Source organism: Rattus norvegicus, chromosome 1 (genome assembly GCF_021556685.1).
Source record: "Rattus norvegicus strain SHRSP/BbbUtx chromosome 1, alternate assembly SHRSP_T2T, whole genome shotgun sequence".
In the NCBI taxonomy this organism is placed as follows: Eukaryota; Metazoa; Chordata; class Mammalia; order Rodentia; family Muridae; genus Rattus; species Rattus norvegicus.
In genome coordinates, this window is record NC_141534.1 from 147,204,266 (window position 1) to 147,225,988 (window position 21,723).

The following is a 21,723-nucleotide window of genomic DNA, read 5'->3' on the forward strand; positions in this document are numbered from 1 at the left end:
CATGCAGGGACCGAACAGACACAGACAAACCTACCAGACAACAGAGGCTACCACTGAAGAGCCTCTTGTGGACAATGACTCAGATCAGCTATTTTACCTATGTTAAAGAACTAGTGGGATCATGGCAGACACTAAAGCATATGAACATTACCTAGCGGCGTCAACAAAGAGAAATCACATTCTTAAACATGGAAAAGTACAGTAACTAAAATAGATTTGATTGTGTAGAGGCACGTGTGGTGGGGAAGGGGGTGTTAGACTTGAAGACAGGTCAGTTCTGCTGTTCTAGTCAGAATACTAACAAGAAAAGGGAGCGAAGGAAAGTGGGAAATGTGAGGACTCCCACAGGGAGCTGCGTTCTTTCAAAGAACGAATACTTGTAAGCAACAATCAAGGACATACAACAAAATATGGCTCAGGAGAAGCGGCTTCTCTGGTAAACTTCTCTAACCCTGGGATCACCACAGACACAAAGACATCACCCAAGAGAACTAACTACAAACTAAATATTTTGCGTGGGTTTTTGATGGTTTTCAATTTTTGAGACAGGGTCTCACGGAGCCCAAGCTAGCCTTAAACTAACTGTGCAGCTGAGAGTGGCCATTAATCCCTGGCTTGGCTTCTACTCATCAGTGCTGGGGCTCAGGCATGTGCTACCACACCTAGCTACAGACTAAATTTAAATTACAATTTTGTGCTTGCTAAATTTAGAATTCTATGATAACTATTTTTAACACTATTCCCTAGATGGTTTGTAGGACTTGGAAGCTAACAAATGCCTAAAAAAAGACAATTCTACCCGAAGTGAAGAGCAGTGTACACATCATGATGTTCTGCAAGGCTCCCTGTAGCCACCCTTTTCTCCCTTCCACAGCAAAAGGACATGCTTCAAATGCCACTCACACGCTATAACTTGGACAAAGTTAAATGAAGCCACCACAAAGGTCAATATATCACACGATTCTATCTATATGAAGTGTTCAGAATTCAAAATCCGTACAACAGGAGACTGATGGCTGCTCAGGGCTGGGGGAGACTGAGCACTGAGGGGCCCCTAACAGGTACAGGTTTCTTCTGTGGATGACAATACCTAAAAGCGACTGTGACAGTTTCACAATTCTATCATGAGATTGGAAATCACTGACACACATTTTAAAACGGTGAGTTACACGGTATGTGAATTATATCTTTGTTGTGGTTTTATGAATGTGAGCACACTGTAGCTGTCTTCGGATACACCAGAAGAGGGCACTGATCCCATCACAGGTGGCTCTGGAAGAGCAGTCAGTGTTCTCAACCACTGAGCCATCTCCCTAGCCCCGTGAATTATGTCTTAATAAAAGTATTGTAAAGCAAGAGTTATGATGTTCTCCACTAAAGTTTAGCCTCTATGTTTTTCCCCTCACCCACTAATGGCTGTCCTAAATCTATACATAATTGGTTTTTGGTTTTGTTTGAGGTGTTGGGCAGCGGACGCATGGCCTCATGCACACTAGGCAAGCACCCCACAACTGAGCACCACCACTTACATGCATCTGTCTACCAAAAGTCATAGACCAACAGAGAAGACAAAATGTAGGAACTCCCAGTAACAGACAGCAGTGACACAGCAGGACTGTACACAACAATGGTCTGTGGGTGAATGTCTCTAGCACACTGGACAAAAGAGGCCCGGCACAGAAATGCCCGGATGTGCTTAAATACAGAGCTAAAGCCAACAGTGGCATCTAAGACTGGAAGAGTGGGGACCACCAAATGGGGCGTGGGTGGGTATGGACAGAAGGGGACATGAGTGATAGTGTTGGGGTGCTGATAAGTCTTGCAATATAATGTAAATGTTAATCACACAGGTGCATTTGCTTCTCAAAGTTTAAACACCCAAATGCTTCATCTGACTCGGTCAGGATCTTATATTTCAATTAACCCAACAATGTCAGCAAGGTGGGGGATGGCAAGGCGGAGGTGGGAGGGAGAGCCAACCAAACAGTATAAAATGCCGTGAAGAAACCTGCAACTTTGGAAGCTAATTAAGAACATTACATTTAATTTAAAAAGGAATGTCGCTGCAGAGACAGCTATGAGAGGAATGTACGAAACGCCCCCAGTTCCCAGCAGGTGGAGCTTTTGTCTCTCTAGTGGCAGAGGATGAAACACGGGTAATGCAGCGGGCAGGCCTCTTTCCCAGAGGCTGACTGCAGGGTCAGAATAGCAGGGGAGGGGTGGGGTGAGGACGGGGTGGGGTAGGGGGACAGGGTGTGCTCACCTGGGCCTTTTCTCTCTTTGCTCTGATCAGCGTGTCTTGATAATGCTGTGCCACCTCTGGAAGGACCCCCTCGAGCTTGGCTGCAGGGATCTGCAGGGCCTGCAGAGTCTTCTGAGCGTCCCCTTCATCCAGGGCTTCATTAATTAAACCAATGGCCAAAATCCCTAGGTACCCGGAGACAAAAGGCTATGTTGTAGTTAAGAAATTTAGGGAAAAAAACATCCTAGAGTCTCAGCTACTCAGGAGACTGACAGAAGAGAATCATGTGAGCCCACAAATTCAAGATCAGCAAAAACCATGCTAATTCCATGAACTCACCTGGGAGTAATCAACTATAATCGAATCAAACTACAATTAAGCAGCACTGTACTTCAAAAGATAATTTAATTTTTGTTTCATCTAAACTCCCTCGCCCTATCCACTCCTACAGGAAGCTTGGGTTCTTCTGTTTCGTTTTTAAAGCATTCAAGTGATGGGTGTTTTAGTTTCAGTCACACTGCGAAGCTCAGGTAGGCTTTACCCAGCCCAGGCCTCCTGCTTGCTGACATCCAAGCCTGGGCCACCACATGCTGAGAGAGGGAGGAGGACCAACGACACTGGCTTCACAGGAACCTTCAGATGTGCAACCAAACTCATTCATCATTTTTACTGAATGAAACAGAATCTAAGCCTGGAATTCTCCATTCCACTCCGATCCCTTCCCATAAATCAGTTGAGTGTCCCTTACAGGAAATACGAATTAGAATTGGAAACACCCACTCGGGCAGCAGGGCTACTTTGGGGAGGGCTCTGCTGTGGGCCGCAGTATGTGGCTGGTCTTTGAGGGAGGCTTGGAACAGCCTGAAGAACAGCAGTCATTCATGGTCCTCCCACCACACCTGAAGCTGTGCCAATGGAGGCGTCCTACGTGGGCCTCAGAACTGTTTCAGGCAGGGCTGACCATGCAGGACCTAAGAAGTCAGGTAGCTTCGGCCTGGCCTGCTGACTACCAGGTCAACAATTGAGCAAATCCCACGTAGGTAATGAAGTCAACTCTGGATATGCAAAGCTCAGGTGAGTCCCCATCAGTGATCATCCAGTGATCATCGTCAGCAGGGCGACATATGAGGCCACAGCAACTTTGACTCAGAACCGTCCCAGACACAGTCCCTGGCTCTCGACTTTTGCCTCCAGGTTTATACCCTTTATATTCTCTCTGTAATTCCGAGTCTTGCATGATTGTGGGGTCTATAGGCTTTTGAGCAAACCATTAAACCTGAGGAGGCAGAGGAAATCTCATGCAGCTCGTTCAGAAGAGAGGCCTAGTTTAAACTGGCGGCTGATGTCTGACCACGAGTGAACTTGTAGAAGACTGTGCCCTTGTACTAGATGACACACTTCAGGCAGTTTTTGTTAGGACCACTTGTTATATGCTATCCAGTACACGCTATAGAGTTATTACTATCTCTCAAAGCTACAACAGGTCATGCTCGATTCACCTCCCCTAAATTTTATTTGTCTTTGTTCTGTGAGCTCTGTGTCCTGGAACTCACTCTGTAGACCAGGCTGGCCCTGAACTGAGCAATCCACCTAGAGACTGCCTCCCGAGGGCTGGGATTAAAGGCATTCACCACCACTACTGGTCCAAAGTTTATTTAGTGGACACATAAATGTACCGAAAACAGTACCCAACCGTAGCTAGTTGAGTTGTATATAACTGTACAAACATATGTGTGAAATAGATAAATATTTGTACTTCAATATTTCATTCAAAAGCCCTTGTAGGAGTAGTGTTTAGAACCAGCTCCTGTGGTGTGTATGTGTTTCTTCTGTGAGCACCGCGTGTCTGCCTGCTGCAGGTGTATGTGCACATGTGTGGACATGACTCAGGTCAGAAGTTGACATCAGGTTTGTTTCCCTAGTCATTGGACTGGTTGATGAGCTCCCAGGGAGTGTCTTGTCTCTGCCTCCCTTCTCTCCAGTGCGACCACACCCAACTTTTACCTGGGTGGTGGTGATCTGTACTCACATCTTTTTGCCTGTGGGGCAGGCACTCTGCTGACTGAGTCATCGTCCCAGCCCCAAATCCCACCATCTTTAACAGTAACGTTTTCTGAGGGGACGTAATGGTTAGTTACTCACGCTCATGTTCCTCGTGGACCACCAGGTTCACGTGGTCCACACACGCCTGGATGTCATTCCACGTGACAAATTCATTATTCTCTGCATGTGCCTGCGCCTTCAGCTTCATCAGCTCATCCAGATACCTGCCCGGCCCGAGACAAAAAGACGGGAAAAACCCTTCACAATGATTATTCAGGGAATAAATGTTCTAGAATGTGGGAACTATTTGATAAGTTCTGGGAACGCGGAGTGACCTTAAAACGTAAACATACTGGGCTGGAGAAATGGCTCAGCGGTTAAGAGCACTGAGTAGTGCTCTTTTAGAGGTCCTGAGTTCAAATCCCAGCAACCATAGAGTGGCTCACAACCATCTGTAATGGGATCCGATGCCCTCTTCTGGTGTGCGTAAGACAGCTATAGTGTACTCATACATAATAAATAAATAAAATCCTTAAAAAAAAAACAAACCATAGGGGTTGGGGATTTAGCTCAGTGGTAGAGCGCTTGCCTAGGAAGCGCAAGGCCCTGGGTTCGGTCCCCAGCTCCGAAAAAAAGAACCAAAAAAAAAAAAAAAAAAAAAACCATAAACACACAAGGAAACCACTTAGTCTCTAAGTTCTAGGATACCAACTCTAAAAGCAGGGGACTCATCCAAAAGACAGACACACAGACAAGAGGGCCAAGCTGGAGAGGAACGCAGCGGTAGAATATTCTTCCATATGTGTGAGGCCTGGGTTCCAACCCCCGCACCAACAAAGCCAAAATGTCACGGCGTCTGTCCTGTACTGACATTACGAAGTCACCGTATAATGACATAAAGCCTGGGGGGAAAATTGGTGTAGACACAGGAAGACAGAGGTAACCGCCATGCAGTGGACCGGAGGCACAGGCTCTGGGCCCACCTTTGACAGTTTTCTTCCTCGATATTGGTAAGGCCTGTAACGGAGCTGCTCAGCTGCTTCCACACCGTGTTCATGTCTCCTGACTCCAGCGCCCTGTTGATGAGGGCCACAGAAGACAGCATCTCCACGGCAACAGTGAGTTCAGGATGGGTGAGGCTATGCTGTGCAGGACAGAGAGGAACAGTGAGAAAGGACACTCCCCAACACCAGGGGAATTAGGAGTTCCACATAAAGCTAAGTTTCTGGAAAAAGCTTCTACCCAAGCACACAGAGATGTGGGTATTAAATTCACTTCCACCCCATTCTGCTCCCAAACAATACAGGCTTAGTTAACTTACCTCAGGACTCTGCTGCTGCAGGGTGGCCAACTCCTTCTGATAAAGATCGGCTGCAAATGGATACACCTGGGGCAGCTGGGCTTCAGGATTCATTAGCTCCAAAACGGTCTTCTCGGCGATGCCCTTCTGGATCGCCGCATTGATCGCTGCCACTGCTGCCAACCCTGTAGGAAAACAGGTCAGCACGCAGTGGGCTTAAAGCCCTGAGCAGAAACAGTGCCTTGTTTTGTTTTTGAGACAGGGTCTCACTATGTACATCAGGCTGACCTTGAACTCAGATCCACCTGCCTCTATCTCCCTAGTGCTGGGATTAAGTGCGTGTACCACCATGCCCAACTGCTTTTTAAAAAAGATTTATTTTTATTTTATGTGTATGTTTTGGTTGCATGTGTGTTATGTGTACTGTGTGTGTGCTTGGTGTCCATGGAGACCAGAAGTGTCAGATCCCCAAAAACTGGAGTTACAGAAGGTTGTAAGCCTGTAAACTGTGGGAGTGCTGGGAATAGAACCTGGTCCTCCACAGAGTAACAAGTGTGTTCAGTCCCTGGGCCAGTACCAGCACACACCACCCCTCACAAACTGCTTTAGAAGTATTGTAGAATGTATGTGTCTATGCATGTTCACACATGTGTAGATGCATGTGGCAGGACATGTGTGGAGGCCTTAGATTGATTGATATCGGGTGCCTTGATCACTCTCTGCATTATACACTGAGGCCGGGTCTCTTGCTGAACCAGAGTCAGCTTGTGTCAGGCTGGTCTGTTATACATCACCCTACTGTGCTCTGGGATTACCAGGCAGCTCTCTCTCATGACCACAGGCTTTTACAGATCCCGGGGATTATAATTCCGGTCCTCAAGCTTAAGCAGGAAATGTTTGGCCCTGAACCATCTCTCTAGAAACCCACACTTCTATTTACACACCCGCCCCAAAGACCCATATGTAGCCCTAGTCTGCCTTTATACACAAAAAATTCTCCTGCCTCAGGAGTTGCTGGAATTCTAGGTATGGGCCACCAAATCTGGCTAGGAGGTACCAAATTTTTACAAAATAAAGTTCTGTTCTATACCTATATCAGTCATGATGTGGAAGCCACCACCTCATTGAAGATGACAGTGGCAGCCCTGCAGTGGGGCTGGGGTACAGTAGCAACAGGGGCATGGACTCCAGTAGGAGCAGACCAGGTCTTGCTGGGCAGGGATGGAGCCAGGCCCAAAGCTGAACTCTTGCAGAATGCAGAAAGCCAGAGAATGGCTTTCCTGCTGAGTACTAGCTGCAGAGGCCATGGGAGTGGACATGGGCTTCTTACAGGTGCAAGGCAGGCTGCACCATGCCTGTGGCTGAGCTGAAGAGCTAGAGAGCCAAGCACCCTCATTTCAAACCACCTACCATAAGGATTCTTGCTTGCCCAACTCTGAGCCTATGGGCCACACTATGAGCAAGGATTCTCCTCTAACTTGGGAGCCCACAGGCAGCACAGGAGGCTGTACACATCAGCAGGCCATCATGCCAGGTTCCCGGTGCATGCCCGGCATCTGCTCTCAGGCAGTGACTGGTTTACCTGGCACCTAATTTCAGGCCGGACTATGCTGGGATAGCACTGTCTGGTCTGTGGTTGAAAGGCAGCTTTAGGAGCTCAAGGTGACCCATGGGCCAGGGAGAGTAGGCTGGGTCCTATGTATTCAAATAGATGTCTTCATACAGTGCTTGGGTTTTCTGTAGGCTGATTCTGCCACCCAGGATACAGGCATTAAGAACCTGCTTGCCTATAAGCCAATGGTCACCCCTACCTGTCTGTCTCCTGAGCTGATAAGCTGGCACCTCTGCCACACTTCATATGAGAGCCTTTTCAGTTTGCAAACAATGCCTATGTCTTGCAAGTGCTAGACTATGTCAACAATATAGCGCTCACATTGTAGGGCCAAGTTCAGGAAAACATCTGCCCCACTGCTGGAGGCAGTTCCTCCTGTCTTCCTCTTCCTCATTCTCAGAAGCCAAACCCCCAGGTTTTGAAATTTACTTCATTTCAGGGCTGTCTGCACCTTTGGTTCTCTAGAACTTTTGCCCTCCATGCAGGGCTGACTCCGGCACCCACAGGCCAGATTCTGAGCCTCCCTTTTTGGTGCTGTGCCCTGAATTGCCCAGGATCTCCAGCTGACCATGCTCAAGAGAAGGGCTACTGCTGCAGCAGACTGCACCCTTTGTTTCCTGCATTCCTCCTCTGTTGTAAAGAGGTAAAACCTGGTGCTTCTAGTGCCTGGCCTGGAAACAGTTCAGGCCAGGAGCAGGAGTGCATGATGGGGGCAGAGAGCATATTACTCATCCTGTGACTGATGGGGGGGGGGGGGACCATGTGACCAATCAGTTCACATCTTACACCCCTGCATCCCGTTTCCCTGGCTACCTTGACATGTGCTTGCTCTTAGCCCTTCAATAAAGACTGGCTTGGGTCTAGAAGAGATAGCCACTTCCCTCTTCACCTTTACTGTCTGCCTGCACTACTTGTCATGTGTGCTCCCTATACCAGCTAGACAGGCCTTCCTTTCCCAGGAACCTTCTAGTAAGGCCGCCCTTCAAAGCTTCCCGGCTGCATCTCAACTCAGCCAAAACAGTACCAGAATTCTCAGTAGCCTCTTTCCCCAGCAGCAATGTCTGCCCCGATTCCTTTCTCATCAGCAGTGCTCTCTCTTCATCCACAGCCCAAACCTACAGCCCTTTAAGTGTTGCCTTCTCCAGACACTTCCAGAACTACCCGAAAGGGTTTACTAGCCATAGTGAATGTGCCTGGCCCTAGTTTTGCTTTTAAAACCAGAAGAATGCTATTGCCACCAAAAGCACGTGGCTTTGCATCATGACTAGTCAGCTCAGGTGGCAGGTGACGTAACTTCAGACCCTTTAATAACATAAAGCCACAACTTCCTCCCCGCCCCTGAACATTTCTGTGGCTTGGAGCAAGGGACTCTTACGTCGTTGGTATTGTTGGGCAGCACCGTTGGCAGAATCCACTCCGGCCTGTACCTCCTCCTTCTGCAGAGGGTCAGTCTGGCCACTCTAAGGAAAGCAAAGGATACTGATGAGAAGATTGTTCATGCTTAGGCCTCTAGACCTGAATGGAAGTCCTCTTAACAGCAGTCACAAGGGACAAAGAAACTAAGTAAGCTCCAGGCTTAATGCAGCCACACTAAATAGAGCCAAAAACCCTTGCCAAATCTGGGGTAGAATGGCTATTGATATACCAGTACAAGTGTGTGTATAGCCCTGAAATGTTTAATAAGTAAATATTTATGGACTCACAAGGGCATTAATGTGGTTTATTCCTACCAATGTATGCTGGGAGGAATTTGTGAAATGTATACATGTCTTTATGTAGTAGACAAAAATAGAGCAGACTTTCTATTTTTCCTCTGAGGAAAGCCTACGCGTCTAATCCCCTGAGATCCATCCTTGCAGCACCTGAAGTATTCTCCAGTGTCAGCCAAAGGAAGCTACGGTGTGGGGAATGTTTTTAAAGTAGAATTTCCTGCAGTAAGAATGGGAAACCTTGAGCTTGCCTACAGAGATTTCCCTTGGAGGAGGACTGGGAGGGAGCAGTGGAGAGGAGGCATCATGTACTTTAAAAGAGGAGTCACCTCTCCAAGGGAAACAGGGCTTTAGATCATGTGCATGTTGGCTGATTAAAAGCACCACCAGCCTAAACTGTATGAAGAAAATAGATGTATTAAGGAATGGCCACACAAATGCCTCGGGGACAGCATAGAATTGAGGGCCAGACATTTGTGGGGACAGAGTGGAAGTAAGGACTAGACACCCAGGGGAACAGCATGGGAGCTAGGGACATAGACACCTGGGGGCACAGAACAGAACCAAGAGGGTCAGGAAGCCCCAGCCTCACCCACCTGTCGTTTTTGCTGCAGATCACTCTGTAGCTGCTTCAGGTACCAGTCGCTGTTCTGGGTCTGCAACCCTCGGAGGCCCAGAGCCACTGACTGCAGAGCCTTGAGCAGGGTCAGTGCACAGCCCTGCTCTAAAGCCAGGTTGATGTTGGCCAGGGCAGATGATGCTGAGGGGAGAACAAAGGTTTAAAACCATCTGACAATAACACAACAGCCTAGAGAATCTTCCTTCCCCCAAACAACCTCAGCTCCAGACTGCACAGTCAGTCCTAGTGCCCAGTCAGTCCTAGTGCCCCATGGCTCAGAAGCTCAAGAGTTTAGAGTCAGAGAACCCAAATGCCATCAAGTGGAGGATCTCCAAACCGTCTGCAGTCTCCACACTCCTGCCACACTCCAGGCCTACTTAAAAGCTTCCAGCTGTGAATGGTTTGGCACCAAACCAGACACAGCAATACCTACAATACTCAAGATATCGTTGTTTCCAAAGATGCTTCCGAATTGTGTAAAACACACAGAACAAAGGGTTTTCTGTGACAATTTACAGCTTTGGGCAATTTTTAAATCTTTTACACTTGCACTTTGGAATTCCCACTGAACTCACCCAACTGTCCCTACTGTGATGGCATATACCTCACTGACAGCCTTAGTTCCTTCAAACACTCCTCCATGGCATTTGAAACCACTAGCGGGCTGTCTCCCTGTGCTGGGTAGTTTTTAAGTCAACTTGACACAAGTGAGAGTCATGTGAAAGGAGGGAACCTTCACTGAGAAAAATGGCCCATAAAGCAGGCTGGAAGGCAAGCCTGTAGGGCATTTCCTAATTAGTAACTGATGTGGGAGGGGCCAACACATTGTGGGTGGTGCCACCCCTGGGCTGGTGGTCCCAGGTTCTATAAGAAATCAGTCTGAGTCAGATGATGGCGGCATGTGCCTTTAATCCCAGCACTCAAGAGGCAGAGCAAGCCTTGGGGAGCAAGCTTGTAAGCAGCACCTACTCCAAGGTCCTGCCTCCAGTAGAAGGGTTGCCAGGGAAACCCCAGATGTTTCTTCATCAGAAGGGCATAGGAGACATCATCTCCCATTGAGGATGGGGCGACTGGGCATGGGGTGTCTCAGTGTGTGCCTGAGCTGGTCTCCAACCGTGGGCTTGAGCAAGCCTCTTGCTGAGCTCCTGAACACAGACAGGAACTTGAACCCTCAGTTGCATGGCTCATAGGGCAATTTGGTTTCTTGCCCTTGGGAAGGCGATGTTTTGTTTTCTATTTCCGTGTAAGTTAATGGGATTCCTGTGATATTTTCATCATCCATCACCGTCCATTTACATGTCTACCCTTTCCCCTCATCCTCAATAGTCTTCCTGGGCTGTCTTATTTTAAGAGTTATGTTCCATGTTTAAAATCATGCACATGAAGTAAAATAAGGCATTATTAGATTGCAAGCCAAAATAAGGCAACTTCTGATCTAAGAAATTATAGCTATGAGGAGTTGTAAATTTTTTTTAAAAGATTATTTATTTATTTTGTACGTGAGTTCACTGACACTGTCTTCAGACATACAAGGAGAGGGCATCAGATCTCAGTATAGATAGTTGTGAGCCACCATGTGGTTGCTGAGAATTGAACTCAGGACCTCTGGAAGAGCAGTCAGTGCTCTTAACAGCTGAGCCATCTCTCCAGCACCCCCAGAGTTGTAATTTTTATATTTATTATGTATAGACCATTTCTTTTCAGAAAACGAAAAATACAGTGTTATTGCTACTCCATTCAGAGATATGTGATTTTATCATTAATGTTGCAAAAAGAAATCAATAGAATACTAAAAAATTGAAATATTTGGGACATAGCAATACTTAACTTTGATTAAAAGAGAGATGCAGGGGTTGGGGATTTGGCTCAGTGGTAGAGCGCTTGCCTAGCAAGCGCAAGGCCCTGGGTTCAGTCCCTGGCTCCGAAAAAAAGAAAAAAAAGAGAGAGATGCAGATCTCAAGCTCCCTCAGAAGGCCAGACAGCAACCCAAGAGAAAGGGGGTCTCAGATAAACTAGACTAGCTGTTCTCAACCTGAAGGTCGAAACCTCTTGGGAGGTCAGATAGCCTATATATCAAATATTTACTTTACGATTCATAACATTTGTAACAGTAGCAAAATTACAGTTACAAAGTAGCAACAAAATAAGTATGTTTGGAGGGTGGAAACTGTTAAAAGGGTCCAGCATTAAAAAGGTTGAGAACTACTGGTCTAGAGACTGCAAGGGGAAGCAGCCAAAGGTACAGAGCTGGGCCAGGGATACAGCACAATGGTGGTGCTTCCTGGGTATGAGTGAGGACCTAGGTTCAATTCCCAATTCCCAAGCACTGAAAATAATTACACACACACACACACACACACACACACACACACACTCGCTCTCTCTCTCTCTCTCTCTCTCTCTCTCTCTCACTCATACATTCTCATATATGCACACACACAGAGACACACATATTCATACAAATAAACAGACACTCGGGGTTGGGGATTTGGCTCAGTGGTAGAGCACTTGCTTAGGAAGCGCAAGGTCCTGGGTTCGGTCCCCAGCCCCAAAAAAAAGAAAAAAGAAGAAAAAAAACAAAAACAAAAACAAAAAAAACAGACACTCACATACATGCACAAACATACACACTCGCTCAAAGGTAAGATACAGAAAGGCTAGCTGAGAAGTTGCTTTAGATCTGTGATCTCATGTAGGCTCCTAGAAGACCATCCCTTATCTCTGCAATTCAATTAACGGATACCTGAGCTGGGGTGATAACTTTTTCCTTAAGTAAAATAAAAGGAACTTCATTTTTCAGAATATAACATTGAACATAAACAAAAGATAATGCATGATTGTATCTTTACAATTAAATATAGTCAAATAAAAAATTTTTAGGGGTTGGGGATTTAGCTCAGCGGTAGAGCACTTGCCTAGCAAGCGCAAGGCCCTGGGTTCGGTCCCCAGCTCCGAAAAAAAAGAAAAAAAAAAAGCGCTCTAACCACTGAGCTAAATCCCCAGCTAAATCCCCAGCCCTAAAAAAATTTTTTTTAAAGGAGGCTTCTCTTAAGATACTTCTTTGGTGGTGATACACACCTTTAATTCCAGTACTCAGGGAGGCAGAAGCAGGTGGATCTCTGGGTTTGAGACCAGCCTATTCTACAGAGTGAGTTCCAGAACAACCAGGGCTACATCAAGAAACCCTGTCTTAGGGGAGGAAAGGGGGGAAAAAAAGAAAAGAAAAAGATCCTTCCTTGGGCTGGGGTGTAACTCAGTGGTATCGTGCTTGCCCTAGGTTCCAACCCTAGCACTACAAAGAAGAAAGAAGAAACTCGGGTGTCTTGAGGCAGCTCATCTCCTGCCTTAGGTTTGTTTGTAAGTTGGAGGCTGTACTTACTGTTGACTTTGTTTACATTCCCTTGGATTTCAGCTTGTGTGAGCAGTTCCTCATAAACGTCCCTTTCTCTGTCAGAGTTTTCCGTCTGAGGATGAGTAAAAACAGTAGAGATGAGCCCAGGTCTCTGAAGAGCGTGGAGAAGTCTGTGTATGCTGCTTCCCACCCACCATCACGACAAAGCCAAGAACAAGTCTAAGTATGGAGTCAGACCTTCTGGAAGTGACAAAGTTACATGGCTATACCTAAAAACACAAGACCCAGGTCCCCTTATTACAAACAGTAAGGGGTTCGTGCAGAGCAGAGCCAGGAGCGACAACTCAACTGGGCACTCAAAATGGACCAACTGTACTGCACATGAGTTACATGTCAATAAAATGGCGTTCACAGGCTGGTTTACCAAACATGGAAGAACACAGTCAATTAAAAAGATGTTGCACTTGTACCCTGTTTTTAGCATTTGTCATCTTGTCCTGCTTGGCCTGGTAAAGCACATCCTGGTAGGTGGGAGCCAGCGCTTCTTCAAGATTGACAAGCATGGCATTGGGGTTTTTCAGAGCCGTAAACGTGTCAGCTGCAACTCTGTGATCAATAGCTTCATTAATAGCAATGACAGCAGCGTGTACTAAAAAAAAAAAACAAACAAAGAAACTAAATCAAGACACAGCACACTGAGACTACAGGTGGTAACGGGTACACACTCTACAGACAAAAGGACATTTCGACCAGCCATCACAGAGATGGTAGACCCCTTGCCCAGAGAAAAATCACAAGCAAGGCTGGAGGGCTGGCTGTCCCTCCATCACCGGCCATCTCCTCCTTTGCACACAGCAGGTGGTTCATCTAGAATCCACTGGAATTTTCACCACACTGAATATTCGTAATATACCCTGACCAAGTATATGTGCTAAGAAAAATGTTCACCCTGAACTGTGTAATAAATACCATAAGAGAAAGATCCCTAAAAGGCACCAAAATGCAGGGCGTTTAATAAAATTGTCTTTAATAAAAATGGATAATCTACTTTTAGCCTAAACTATCCATTGATCAAAGCTGCTAGCAGAGCTGCTCCTGCCACCCCAGCACAGCATAGCCACCTTGAGTTATGAAGAGCTCCCTCCTTACATGCAGCCTCATCCACCGAGAGCTCGTTAGCCAGGATGCCCCCTATCTTGCTGAAGGCAGGCATCTGGATCCCGTACTTCTCAAGCTCAATCTTCATGTTGTTGATTTCTTCCTCTGCAGGGAAGAATGAAGACCTAGTCAAGCAAGGTAAGTACCTTTTCATAATTCAAAGGGATAAAATGGCCTCTGCCTCCAATTAAGGATTAAGGAAATACTGTAGGCACTTAGTACTTGCTAGACGACATGTGGTCAATAAATCTGCTCCTTCTATTACCAATAGCATCAAACATAACTGTAAGGCAAAAAGACCCAGGGGCCATAGTTTTTAAGAACTGTACTTCCAGCCCTCCCTGCACTAATCTGCTGATGATCGGAGGCTTTAAGGTAAACTGGGTGACTGAGTCACAATCTGCTATCTCAGTCTCTATTATCCAAACCACTAGCTGCTACTCAGTTTCCTTTCCCGGGCAGAAAGCCAAATGATAATGGAGGCTTTGACCTTTTCCCTGAGTCTGGTGAATGAGTTTCCGGGAAGGAAAAATATTATAGATAAAATACTACCAATTTCAAACTCCACGGCTGAGAAAATAATCACCAGTTGAGAGATCTGACCCTTACTCCTGACCAGTGTTACCACTGTCCAATCTTCCTCCTGGTCTCCATCCCTTCAAGTACCTGACCAGAGCAGACACACAAAATGCTACGGCTTGGACTGTGGCCTAGCCCACAAGGGCCCATGTTACAGGCTCAGTCCACACTGTGGGGTTCTGAGAGGTAGAGCCCTTTAAGAGGCGGGGCTAGGGCTGGAGAGATGGCCCAGTGGTTAAGAGCACTGGGTGCTCTTCCAGAGGTCCTGAGTTTAAATCCCAGCAACCACATGGTGGCTCCCAACCATCTGTAATGAGATCTGATGCCCTCTTCTGGTGTGTCTGAAGACAGCTACAGTGTACTTATATATGATAAATAAATAAGTCTTAAAAAAAAAAAAAAAAGAGGCAGATCTAAGTGGAAAACCCCTAGATCATGGGAGGTGCCATTCTTGGAAAAGGATTGAGGCTATTCTCATAGAACCTTTAATTCTCACAACTAGCTCTCAGAGAAAGCCTGGGCCCACCAAGTCTTCTGGCTCTAGTCTCACAATACAGTCTCTGACGTACAGGCTTCCACCAGGCCACCTGCTACTGTCTGACTCTCCATTTCCAGTCTCCAAAGCTTCTCTCTACAAGGTATTTCATTGTTCTTATGATATACAGGAAATATGGAACAAGAAAGCTTAGACTTTAACATAACTAAACGTGTTTCTGAGTCAACTCATTCTCCAGTCTTGCCCCTTAATTCTTCCCCAACAGGTGCTAGTTATAAAGCTTTTTTAACAACCCGTACACATTTAATGTTAGCTCCACATACCACCATCTTAAGTCTTAATGTCACTATTCTCAAACAACTGACACACAGACAAAAATATGTATAAGAACACGAACTCTACCGCCATCCTCACATAAGCCAAAGAGCAGTTTGCAATTCTCCGGTCCATGCTCTTCCCACACTAAAAGGGTAGTTCATTTATGTTCCTCCCACTTCCTTGTGGGAGCATTTTCTAGAGCCTTCTCCTTTAAGATAGGCACTGTTGAACTTCCCAGGCGATTACCAAATGAGTCATACATTTTCCACAAGCCTCTGGAACTCCTTACCTGTGAAGTCAACCTTTCCATACAGGTCTTGAATCTGAGGAGCCAGGCCCAGTTTGAACAGGTACAAACTAGAAGACACCAATGTGCAAAGAGTGAGGCCTCCTGCCACAGCAACTGTGGCTCAGGTGGAGGGGGGAGCCTGGGAAAAGGAGCACTGAGAAGCGCACCCCCTCCCCCAGCCATGACTGTTACCCCAGCATGCTTTGTGTCACAGTGAGAGGCACAATAGGATGAAAGATTCCCCTTAGACTACAACTTCAGGTCCCAGTTGTGCCCCAAAGTTAATATATGCTGAGCTGCTGGTGTTAATATAAATCGTGTTATAGTAACACGATGTTCGCACAAGTGAGGCATACTTGTATGTTTAGGTGATGAGACATTAAACAAGCCTCATGAAAATGACGCAGACAGCGAGTGGCTCTAGCCTCAGTGGAGTTGCTATCGCTGACACAGAAGCTCGGTTCAGTTAACTAAGAGTTAAAATACAGTACATGCTATTTTATTTATCTTTGTTCTTCAGAGAATAAAAAGCCTCTAGACTCTAAACTCGATGATGGGAAAGACAAATCTCACCAACCCATCTTTCAGAGAGAAATGTCTACAAGTCTATATTGTTTGGTTGATCCTGGAGCTCCAACAGATCAGAATCAATGAATTAGAAGAGATCAGAGGACTCTACAGTGTCTCAGCAAGGCACAGAAACAAACAAACAAAGCATATTAGATGGTGCCTCTGGCATCTGGCCATCAAACCTGAGTTCGATCCCCAGGACCCACTGATGGAAGAACCACTGATTCCTGTAAGCTGTGCCCTGAACTTGACATGCACACCCTTGTGCACTCGCAAAACAAAATCATTTTCAAATAAATCTAAAAGGGTCTTTCACGGTTTTTCAGATAATTATAAACCCCAGTATCTTCCAAAATAACCGTGCCTGTGGATAAATATTCTAGACAATCTGTTGTCCTTACCAGGTTTTAGCAACAAATGAACTCACACTAACTTAAATTCAATTTTCACAACATGAAAGTTTTTTATTTTTCTTAATGTAAGGTGAGGGATAATGGGCCTATTTAACATCAAAATCAGTGGGGTTTTATTTCAGTTTGCTTTGTGGTGGTTGGTGGTGGGGTCTCACTGTGCAGTCCTGGCGGCCTGGAACTCACTATGTAGGCCAGGATGACCTAGAATACTGATCCTTCTAACACCAAGCTAGCATCAGTTCTCAGACGTGTAAAACCTTAGGGGAAGGAAGGAAAGCTCGACTGAGCACCGCCTCGGTGCAGCAACTGCCTGTGGATCAGAGCCAGTAAAGCTCTGGGAACAGGAGGTGCTGAGAGCACAGCTCAGTGGCAGAGAGAGCGCTTGCCTGCCTGGGCCAGGTGTGGGTAAGACTCTAGCACTGAAAGTTGGGGGTTGCGGGGAGCTCTGTATTACTGCTGGTACATACAAAGTCATGAGGTGGGAATCTGTCCTGAGAGCTGTTGTTGAGGCCCCGAGTAGTTAACAGCCTCTTCCTACGTACTATCAAGGGTTGCCAACTTACCTTTCAGGAAAAACAACAAATGAGAGGAAAGAAAGCATTACTCCCAAGTCAGAACACTCGGCTCTGTGTGTGCTTTCTAAGCACCTACTGCATATGCAAGAGGAATGGAGAACAATGGCAGGCTTCCTCCCTTTGTCCTGACCCCATCATCAGGAAGGCATAGCTAACTCCTCATCTATGTTTCAAAGAACTGAGGGCTTGGGACCCAAGCTACATCAGAGGCTACAGAGGGAGCAGAGAGGAATTCTGTCAACTTAGGCTCCGTGCCTGCCAAGTTCAGACAGCCATTGTAGGCATGGCCTTTACAAGGTTATCACTACGGACAGACCTCAGCAAACCACGCCAATCACAATGCTGAGAATTAATCAGGCTTTGGCTCAGACGCAAGCATATGAATTTGTTATGCTCTTAACACAGAGATGTACGAGCTCCCTGCAGTCACTCTTTGCATGCTCACAATGATGCGGGTGATACCAAGGGTCTCGCCCAAGTCTCACAAAAGACCCGAGATGGAGCAGCTCAGTGGCAGAAGGTTTGCTTAGCATGTGTGAGGTCCTGGACTTAACTTGAGATAAAAGGCTTCTTACAGGTACACACACACACGCACACACACACACACACACACACGCACACGCACGCACACACACGCACACGCACGCACACACACGCACACACACACACACGCACGCTATATAGCAAGGGGAATCCAAACAAACAAATGTCACCTTCACATCCCACTTCCTCCTCAACCTTTCTCAGTCCTAGAGCCATGAAGGAATCTGCTAGCATATACTTCCATTCCCAGCTACCAAAATGTACCTCTTCCTTTCCCCACCCTCCCTTCAGACTCCTGCTAGTTCAGTACCCTGATGATTCTAAGAAGTGGGAACCTGAAATTAAGTCATTTTCCATGAAATTATGCTTTACCTCCTATCATATTTGTGTTGGTATAGCAATCACTTAATGAACAAATAACAATGGAAGGCCCCAGATGGCTGACTGGAGAAAGGACACCACACCCTGATTAAGATGCAGAATTCAGAGAGGCGCCAGATTAAAAAAAATGAAAGATTATACCATGTTTCTGCAACAATAATATATTATGGAAATAAACAATCCCTTCTCTCTGTTCCCTAGAAAAACACAGGTGTTTCAGTAAGGATAATAGCTTCTATTCCACTTGAAAATCCTGAAGTTGATGTAAAACCTCTTTCATTCTTACAGCACAGACAAAAAAAAAAAAAAAAAATACCCACTGGCCCGAGCAGTTATCCTTAAGTGACTTGTTCTGCTAAGAGGCCCTGGTTACCTGAGGGCGTGGATACAGTAGATACATCTTGGCATGTTCTTCCGGTCGTAGATATCTGTGGTTTCTGGATAAAAAATCTAGGAAGAAATCAAAGAAGTAGACTAAATGGATTGGTTAGAAGAATCTGGAAATGAATAAAGACCTTTACTAAGATAGACCAGAGCTCAGGAAAAGATCTTCAGGGAACACAGCAGTGAGGCTCGTGTTCAGGAGAGTGAGCAGAGCCTCAAGTTCTCTGCAAGGCACAGAGCATATTCCAAAGTGGAAAGAAAACGAGGTCGTTAAGCAGGGTGAAATCAGACGATTGCTATCGAATTCAAAGCCAGACAAGCGAGGACCTGGCAAGTGGGACAAGGATGTACCCTAGCTGTGGAGGGAAGGATAAAGCCGAGCTTAGAGAGCGCACAGCACAGGAGGCAGGACCCAGGCCATGCTGAGGAGAAGCAAGCTGCGGGCCGCAGAGTTGTTGTGATGGTGGATGGATAAAAGAGGCATTTCAGATAAATGAAGAAAGTTTGGGGAAGGACTGGATGATAGGTTAGGGTATCTCCAAACTTCTGAGACTAAGTCAGAAGAACCCTAAGTTCAAGGCTTGCCTGGATGAGCTGAAGGGCAGCCTGGGCAACTCAATGAGAACGTCTCAAAATACAAACCAATGAAGGCTGAGGACACAGCCTGAGGGTAGAGCACTTGCCTAGCTGCCACTAAGGCCTCCCTAGTGCCACTACAAAACAACACAACAAAAGACCCCTAGAAACACAAACACAAACACGCTTCAAATACCGTTTAAAGGATGCTAAATTGTCATCACTTATAGATGACAACACTATACGAAAGGCAGGAAGTCACAGGTACAGTGTAGTAGTTTACATGAGCGTGCATTTTACATTACAGAAAACAGGAACAGGAGGTATAGGTACACAGAACGGCCAGGTAACCATAGTAACTTGGCGCAATCACTTCCTGACATTTGTGGGACGTACCCTTGACAGAGAAGAGCACTTCAGCAGCTGCTCTGAGGAAGTGGGGACGAAAGCTGGCCTCTCACACAGAAGCAGATCCACATTTGAGTCAGCTCAACAGACCCATGTGTAATAAAGAGCTCAACACAGTAGTTAACACTGGAGACTGGTCACCACACGATGGTGACACTTGGTGACACTCCAGAGCTCACTTGTAGCCCTCTTCTTTTTCTATTATAAAAACCTGGGCTCCACAGGGAAGTCTAAGAGAATCAAAACCACCACCTAATCCCATCACAGTGATGAAAAGTATTTCCTTACCAAGGAAAAAGAAAAAATATGAAAGAAAAAGACTAAAATTCTTTTCCCGAATCAAACTGAAAAGAACCTTTATCATTAAGGAGGAGCAGGCAAAACTTAGCCAGCATGGTGTTATGTGCCTATAAACCCAGTACTCTGGAGGTTGGGGCAGGAGCATTTTGAGTTCCAAGCCAGCATAGAGTACGGCTTGAGCTACTGTCTCAGAATGAGCAGAGAGAGGAGTAAAGGGAGGGAAGGGTGAATGGGAGGAAGATAGAGGAAGGACAGACAGATCATTGATTACTGTGTAGAATAACTTTGCAGGTTAAATGAGAGCTGTTATGCCAACACCAGCAGTGACATGGGCACCCCGTAGGTTACCTTAGGCAATCCAATCTCATCCATGGCATTCAGCCACTGAATCACATTATCCGTGTGTCTGAAGTGTAGGCCGGTAGCCTGAAAGAAAACACAAGAGCATTGCATGCTTTGGCAAGTGCTATGTAAAAGCTCTTGTTGTGAATCGCTACACCATCCCCTCCCTTAAGGTCATTACACTCCCACCTTAGTACCAAGAAGCTGCCCTCTGCCCTCCTCTCACTTAGAAACTGCGTGGAGAACCTCCCTCAGCAGTGTGCTTTTACAGCTTGGTCTCTGGAATCACACTATCCGAGGCTCGGTTCTCGGGATTGGACATCTGCTGATGACAGTGGGAGTCATTCAGCTTTGCAGTGTGAGGAGACGGTGCACACGTAAACCTCGTAGGTTAGTGTGAGGCTTGAGCAGATAGAAACAACCTACCGGTCAGGGTTTTCATAATATACCTAGAAGTAATCCCCTACAAACACCCATCTGCTTGTTTTTAAATCAGTGCTGGGTATCAAACCCCGAGACTCATGCATGCTAGTCAAGAGCTCTATCCTCTGAGTTACAACCCTACATCTATTAGTTTGGAGCAAGATCAATTTACAAAGAGATGAAGGGATATACACATTTTTTTCCTTGTTTGTTTTGTAACCCTGGCTGTCCTGGAACTCTTTGTAGACCAGGCTAGCCTCAAACTCAGATATCCGCCTGCCTCTGCCACCTGAGTGCTGGGATCAAAGGCGTGTATCATCATGCCCATCTACAAAGGGATGCGTGCGTGCGTGCGTGCGTGCGTGCATGTGTGTGTGTGTATGTGTCTTTTAAAGACATTGCTAGGGCAAATTAATTTTTAAAAATTAATAGGGGTTGGGGATTTAGCTCAGTGGTAGAGCGCTTGCCTAGCAAGCGCAAGGCCCTGGGTTCAGTCCCCAGCTCTGGAAAAAAAAAATTAATATAATGGTACATATGATGGCACACACCTGTGCCACTCAGGAGGCAGAAGCAGAATTGTCACAAGTTCCAGGCCAGCCAGGCTTACAAAGTGAGACCAGGAAACCTCCCCTCTTCATTAGTGTGCTGCTGTGCTATCCTCAGAACAGCTCCTGTGCTGGGCAGTGGCTGCACACCTTTGACCCCAGCACTCAGGAGGCAGAGGCAAACAGCTCTTTGCAGGCTCCAGGCCTCCTTGATCTACATAGCAAGTTCTGGGTTAAGCCAGGGATACACAAGGCAGACCCTGTCTCAGGAAAGGGAGGAGCAGGGAATAGCTCTAAAGATGTCTTTGTCATAGCTTTTTTACTTAAAATTCAAAATATTAAGTCTTTCATTTTTAAGAAGTTTCTAGTCAGGCATGGCGGTGGTGTCTGCCTTAAATCCCAACATTCAGGAAACAGGGGCCTGAAGATATCTGAGTTCTAGGCCAGCCTTCTCTTCAGATGGATTTCCAGGACAACCAGGGCTGCACAGAGAAACTCTGTTGTGGGGGTGGGGATGGGGGAGTTGCTGTTTAGGATTTCATGGTT

At 46.3% G+C, this 21,723-nt stretch overlaps 1 protein-coding gene across 1 annotated transcript in view; it reads right to left on the reverse strand.

Annotated features, from left to right (window-relative positions):
* Iqgap1 (IQ motif containing GTPase activating protein 1) overlaps positions 1-21,723 on the reverse strand; it is a 90,151-nt gene that overhangs the window by 35,434 nt on the left and 32,994 nt on the right. Inside the window, 12 exon segments of the mRNA NM_001108489.1 lie at positions 2,264-2,427; positions 4,385-4,509; positions 5,269-5,429; positions 5,607-5,770; positions 8,573-8,657; positions 9,503-9,666; positions 12,905-12,989; positions 13,348-13,526; positions 14,027-14,140; positions 15,718-15,785; positions 18,573-18,649; positions 20,216-20,293. Of these exon segments, the coding sequence (NP_001101959.2) occupies positions 2,264-2,427; positions 4,385-4,509; positions 5,269-5,429; positions 5,607-5,770; positions 8,573-8,657; positions 9,503-9,666; positions 12,905-12,989; positions 13,348-13,526; positions 14,027-14,140; positions 15,718-15,785; positions 18,573-18,649; positions 20,216-20,293 (1,464 nt within the window).